The sequence below is a fragment of the Physeter macrocephalus genome, chromosome 15, assembly GCF_002837175.3.
Source record: "Physeter macrocephalus isolate SW-GA chromosome 15, ASM283717v5, whole genome shotgun sequence".
NCBI lineage: Eukaryota > Metazoa > Chordata > Mammalia > Artiodactyla > Physeteridae > Physeter > Physeter macrocephalus.
The window spans coordinates 4,134,425-4,141,492 of record NC_041228.1 but is presented as its reverse complement, the minus strand read 5'-3'; the positions used below and the strand labels follow the sequence as shown (position 1 = coordinate 4,141,492).

The 7,068-nt window shown below is 48.4% G+C and overlaps 1 protein-coding gene across 1 annotated transcript in view; it reads right to left on the bottom strand.

Annotated features, from left to right (window-relative positions):
• Positions 1–3,338: 3,338 nt before the first annotated feature.
• Positions 3,339–7,068, bottom strand: part of COL22A1 (collagen type XXII alpha 1 chain) — a 261,088-nt gene continuing 257,358 nt past the window's right edge. Inside the window, exons 64-65 of the mRNA XM_028500513.2 lie at positions 5,766–5,843; positions 3,339–3,609 (exon numbers count right to left, since the gene is read on the bottom strand). Coding sequence (XP_028356314.1) covers positions 3,419–3,609; positions 5,766–5,843 — 269 coding nt within the window. The 3' untranslated portion in view covers positions 3,339–3,418. The remainder of the gene's footprint in view (positions 3,610–5,765; positions 5,844–7,068) is intronic.

Here is a 7,068-nt window from a genome sequence, read left to right as displayed (position 1 = left end):
CTCTTCACTCACGCGCTGGGGCTTCACCCACGTGTTGGGTGAAACCGAAGCCCAGGGGCTCTCAGGGCTGCGCCACAGGAGGAAAAGCCCAGTGGTGCTCTCGGGCCCTTTCACGGAGCTCTGCACCCCGACACCTAATACGTCACACTCGCCGCACGCGGCCTGGCCCCAGCGATGCCTTCAGCGTCCGAGGACCCAGGAGGCGGGCTGGGCGCGGACAGTCAACTCAGAGACCGTGAACCCAGCCTGACCTCGGCCCCTCCCGTGGGAGGCACGGACACCAGAGCCCCACGCAGTCACCCTGCTGAGGGATGCCCCCCCACTGTGGCTTCTGGGTCTTACATTTCGGGAAGCAGTACAACCAAAAGGCAGCAGTAACCGCCCCTGAAGAGGTTGGGGGAGGAGACGAGGCGGGTGCCCGCTGCCAGTGTATGCACGAGCCGGGGAGCAGGGACAGCCATACCGACGCATCATCGAGCCGGTCCCCCCGCGGACGCTCTGAGCAGCCATGCAGGTTGCACTTCAGAATGTTCTTTCCAAAGTAAGGGAGGACAGAGGCCTCTCTCCTGCGCTTCCCACACCCCACCGGCTGAGGGCCACCCCGAGGGGGCGTTAAGTCTCCTGCACTTCTGGGCAAAAAGCCCTCCAGGGCGTTAGAGAGAGCCACGAGGCCAAAGAGCAGAGAAACTCTTCGAGGGATGCTCAGGGTGGACCCCTATCCCCCCCCACAGGACTGCCCACTTCAGGGAGGTGCCAGAGAAATGCAGGGCGGGCCTGGAAAGCATATGCTAAGTGCCCACTGCACAACAGGGGCAGTCTCAACTTCTCTGGCCGGGGGGCACTGGAGCCCACCCGTTTGCACCCCATCTCCTCCTGGCTACTGGCAGGGCCCCTCCAGAACCCCCCTAGGGCTCTCGGGGGGTTAAAAGCACTGCTGTGATGTTTCTTTCCACCTGTCACTGACTTTCTACGGTTCTCAGGCCAGACACTATCAGCATCATCCGCCCTCAGAGCCCCTCCGGAAGCAGGCCGTGGTCTTGGAGGCGCTTCCCCGGAGAAGGAGCTGCCCTGTCAAGGCAGATGGAAACCACAGTGCGCTGTCCTCTCGGTCCACTCCCACCCCACACCCCTGCACTTCCCTATCATTTTCATGCATTTTAAGCTGGAAATTACCAGAATACTCAGTGCTGCTGAGGTAGTTGTCTTTATTTCCAGAAACCCATCAAGCTCCGTGCCTGGAAAGGACTCAGTGCAGCCCACGAATTCCTCCAGCTGCCCACAAACGCGGCCACGCCCAAGCCACATGGGGAGCCGGAGGACTCCAAGACCCTCAGGGAAGGAGCGCCCCGGCCCCTCTCAACACCCCACCCGGGCGTCTGAGAACCCCCATAATCAAAGAAGCCTGGGGACTCACCCAAATCATTCTTTCTGTGTATAAAACCCTTCTTCTCGGTCCAGATGATGGACGGCTTAAAATACAGAGGCAAAATGAAATGTGAAGAGAAAAAAGATGCTCAGGGCATCAGGGAACTGGATTCTACACAAGGCTTTGCGCCCGAGACAGGCTCTCTCTGTGCCTCAGTTTCCCTCTAGACCAGAGCACTGTTCCTCTGGCTGTAGGTCGCAACGCACTGGTGGCTCATGGCATCAACTCAGTAGGTTGTGATGACCATCTTTGTACTGAAACAGAATAGTAAACGTTAGAGGGCCCTGTGGTCAGGATAAATACCGTTATCAATAGGCTCTCCTAGTTTTATATTTAGGTATGCATACACTGACTCACAAAGGAATCGCATTCTTGCTGTGGGTCATGGTCAAATTTTTTTTAAGTCACTGGATTAGAGGTATCTAAGGTCTTTGGGATTGTTTCCTCAAACAGAAAAGGATATTATAATAACGCCCTTGTGTCTTTTACGGTTGTGCGAATAAACTGAGATGGTAGACGTGCAAAGACAGGAAGGAGGTCGTCTCATCCTGCACTGACAGGCATTGCTTCCCAAGGACCCTGACACCCACTGACCCCCAGATTCAGCTCCAACCAATTGAATGAGAGAAGTAGGTCTTGGATCCTATTTTTAAATTGTGGCAATAATATTTCTCTACATATGGAACCTTCCCACATCTTTGGATGTCTTTACTTCGGGTTCCTACATTGATTAGAGGCATCCAGCACACAGGTGATAAAAAGGAGGTGCTGGATAAGTACGCCGCCCAGGAGCTGGCGCGGGCACGCGCACTAGCTCGCCCACGTGTGCATTCAGCACGTGGACTGGACCGTGGCTCTGGGCTGGGCCCCCCGGGGAAAATGGTGCACCCGCGGCCTCGAGGGCTTTACGCGGGGGCAGACGCTAGCGATAAGAAAGGAATCGTCAAGGGAAACTGAAGAGAAGGAAACTTGGATTTATTGAGCACCTGTTCAAGCTGGGCATGTCATTTACACACACACACACACACACACACACACACACACACACACACTCGATGCCATTTATTTCAGAGCCAGAAGCTGGAGGCACACATTTCCCAGCTCTGGCCAGCACCCCGGCCAATTGCCCACCATCAGGAAAACACACGGGAGTGGTCTCTGGACCCCCTTATTTCAAAATTAGAGTGAAACCAACAGTGAGGGGCAGGGAGGAGTTCTGTCCATGGCTCAGAAGCCAAATTAACCCACAGGGCCTACTCTTTCCACACCGGCTCCGCATTTTTGGTGCAGACATGGGATTCCGGGAAGCTGCTGCCTGCCATGCAACAGTGTTTCACTTCCGCAGGTTTGAAACACCGAGGTGCTGAGTTGGCCCCCGAGGAGGGAGTCTGCGCTCTTCTGCGTGCGCTTTCCATCAGGAGGAGAGGATGTTCTTCGTGTCTGCAAATTCTTTCTCTTCCTGCTTCACTTCTCTCTCCTGGGAAGCAGTGACTGCTGGATAATTTCTCCCTGGGCGATCTCTGGGCACAATCAAGAATAGAAGCCCACTGCCTCATTTTCTTCAAGTTTCCTTTTGAGGAAAGAGGTAAGCTTGGCAAGTGTCTGGTCGGGGTTTCATAGCACCGAGAGTTTCCTTAAAACTGGCAGCTAGACTTCAAATGGGGGCTGTCAGAAGAACGAGAAACAAACAATCCCCTGCCCCACGAATCAAGTCTTCCCAACTTGAGAGGAGAGGGGGAAAACTCGAAAGGCATGACCATATGAAATAATAATAATAATTAACAATAATAATAATAATAATCTGACCGACCGGCAGCATCTGTTGGTTTTAATAATGTTGAGGTCTCTCAAGAAAATAAGACAAAAACAAACGATAAAAGAAAGAAAGAAAAAAAAACACAAGGCTGAAATGTCTCAAGACCTCTGCTTCCCATCGGGCTCTGCGTTCAAGTTTCAGAAATCCACCGCCGTCTCCTGGCATTCGGGACTCTTCTAGGGGCCCTTCACATTACCAGGTCGAGCAGCAGCGAGGCTGGCGAAGTAGGCACACTGGGAGGGGTCACACTGGCCAGGGGGGCCGGGGGGTCCTGGGGGGCCAGGGTGTCCAGCTGGTCCTGTCTCCCCTTGAGGACCGGGACCCCCGGGGAGCCCATCTTTAGCATAGCCAGGTACCCCGGGTTGACCTGGCCCAAGAAGCAAAAGAAACAGAAGGTGGTTCAAGTTCGTTCTGGAGCAAATGAGCCCTGATCTCGCTACTTCCATTCAGTATGAACTGAAGACTCAACAACCTCAGAACACCCCATGGTCTGGGCACACTGCCTGGAGAGATTAGAATGGTCCACATGGACACCAGGTAGCAGGAAATGTGGACACCTTGCTTTTCAGGAAAAGGGTTGCCTTAACGGTTTGGACTAGGACAGTAATCAGGGTACCATAGGAGAGAAATAAACAAGGGGAGATGGAGGCCAGGTAGGGAATGCATCCTCTGTTACAAGGAAAAGAGAAACCAGACCGTCTGTGTCTGGTTCTAGGAGATGCATCTGAGTTGGGACACCAAGTCCTCACCATTAACCGTCAGCCGCAATTCATGTATCCTTGGAGATACCTAGTCACATTCCATTAGCCGATATCTAAATGGTCCCATTTATTCTGTAGTTTCTAGGCTTTATCTATATGTTAAATTTTAACCATACATGGACTACATTAAACTACTCTGCAAATCAGGGTCAAAGACAATGTAAGTAGGAAGTAAGTAACTGACAGCCCCAAATTTAGATCCAGAAAATACTACCTAAGACAAACTTTCTTTTTTTGTTGGTTAAATCTTTTTTTTTCTTTAACTTTTAATTTTATATTGGAGTACAGTTGATTAACAATGTTGTGTTAGTTTCAGGTATAGAGCTAAGTGATTCAGTTATACATCTACGTGTATCCTTTTTCAAATTCTCTTCCCATTTAGGTTGTTTACTTAAAACAAACTTCTATGCCTCCATTTATTAAGCATCATAATATCATATGTAATCAATCTCCCTTTTTGCTTTGGCAACTGGGAAACTCAGTGCTAAGTGTTGTAGTTAACCTTAACAGTGATATTCTTCCTTAAGTCTTAGTAATCACCTTGTTAGAAAATCTGAGTCCCTCCATAAAATAAACAAAAAGTAAACTTTTCCCTTTAAATGATCTTTGGAAATTGCATGAATTCTGTTCATGCTTTAGTAGCAGTTATTTAATCTATTGTATTCCTGCCTCGACTGAGTTTTGAGCCAGCAGTGTTGTTCATTCCTTCAGGTGGGAACCACTGAAATCTAGTCATTATCTCAGCCTCACGTTGGTACAATTATCTCCCCCATCACAATGCTTTCTGTTCGGCCTTGTCATCTTTATTTGGAATTGGCTCATTTTTAAAATATTCTTAATATTTTAAGCTATTGAAAAGTAGGCAAGCTATCACAAATATGTATAATGTATGTCTAGTTATCTTCTCTCATGAGAATAACGCTACATTTCCAACATAGGAAATTTGGAAAATCAAGAAGATATAAGCACTAAAAATAAAATGACCTGCAGGCCTAATATTCAGAAATGACAACGGGGAATCATATAAAGTAAAATTAAATAAAAATAGAAGCCTCAATGAGGTGGAATTTGATAACAATTCAGTCTGAGTGCTTCCACACCTCATCTCGGAATGCAATACTGCTGTGTTCTAGAGTTAGTCCCATACAGCCATTAGATAGGGTGGCCAGTTGTCCAGGTTTTAAAACTCAAAGGGACATGTCCCAGGAACCCCACAGCCCCAGAAAGGCCAGGACGGCTGGCCACCCTGCCACGTGGCCAGCATTCTCCAAAATGTGTGCTGAGAATAGTAACGGTATTAAATTACATAGTGAAAGAAAAAGCATCCTACATTCAAGTGAGTTTGGAAAATGTTGGTTTAACTGAAATAAACATTATTTGTTTATGCAAGGTCCCTTAGCACTGCGCCAAAGAAGTTAATTTGTACTAGGAATGTCTGAAAGAGAAACACGGTTCCCAGCACTGTCCTGACTTATTTAAGGCCAAATCAGTTTTCTTCAGGACCATTTCACAGGACTTTTAATTCACGGGATACACCTCAAGAACTCATGGGATATACTAGTTTGCACAGTGAGCCAAGAAGCTGACTTTTTAGAAAGATGTAATAAAACAAATCTGGGTTCCGCCTTGTCAGTAGTTAAGCCAGCCCTTTCTCCCAGGCGCTCCCAAGGCCCCTGGCGATGCAGATGGGAGGGCGGCCCCTTCCGGCTCACTCCCTGCTGGCGGGCCCTCCCCCACCTGAGAGCCCAGCGCCCGCTCCTACCTGGGATCCCGGCGGGTCCCACCTCGCCTCGGAGGCCAACTCCAGGTTCACCTGGGTCACCTCTGGCTCCTCGCTCACCTGGTGAGAGAAACATGCATCTTTGATGGTAGAGACCCAGGACGGTGGCAGAGAGAGGGAGCCCCGCCATGCGGGGGGCAGGGCCAGCACTGCTGGTGTGCTTTCCACGGCTTGCACGCCCCTCACACTTGGACCCCTAGCTCCCGTCCACACGCTCACACGCACACCCGAGCACACACTCGCACCCCTGGCTCCCGTCCACACGCTCACACGCGCTCTCACACACAGGGCACACACCTGCATTCAGAAAGACGCCCATGTGAACACCAAAATAATTGGACACTCCCTCCAAACATTTGCTCAAATACACATACATACACGTAAACATTCACTCAAGTGTGTAACTGCCCAATTACACAGACACATATGTACATTCGCACATATATTAGCAAAAATATGCATACACTGATAAACACATCAAACACAGGCGCCCAAATGTTCACACTCACACTCTCTTGTATACAAACACATATTTCCATACACATCCACTCACATGTGCCTACTCTTCACCATGTTCTAAAAGCGTTTTACTTGAACCTTTATCAAGGAGGAGCTGCGTGATAAACAAACCTGCATGTACATAAGACACAGCTCTACTCTCAAGAAGCTTGAATTCTAATAAGACAGATGAAGCAGGCACAAAGAACATTCTAATGTGACGCAGAATCAGGTAAGTCCTAATAATCATAGGAATTTAAAATCCTAATAGATGTTCAGAAGAAAGAGGGTCCATTCCCCCGGAAGGATATTTGAGATTATATTTGGGTTAATACTATACAAACTTGATTAAACGGTCTCTCTCAACTTCTTTTTCATCATTCCTTTGTTTTTTTGCTATGTTGCTTCCAGAATATTTCCTGTATGCAACATATGATATTTTCTTTCATAATCCAAACTGAAATTTTGCTAGTTCATGGAGATTTTAGGCCACTCTTATTTATTGTTATGATTACTACATTTGGTCAGTCTTTTGTCATAGTCTGATGTTTTCTATGCTTTATGTTTTCTTGTTGACATTGATTTCATGTATTTTGTTTTACGAACCAAAAGAAGTAGGACTTGGACACAAACTTAACAAAAAGTTCAGTAGGAGAAACATTACAAGGAATAAATCAATGAATAAAGAATTAAGAGGGGGCTTCCCTGGTGGCGCAGTGGTTGAGAGTCCGCCTGCCAATGCAGGGGACGTGGGTTCGTGCCCCGGTCCGGGAAGATCCCACGTGCC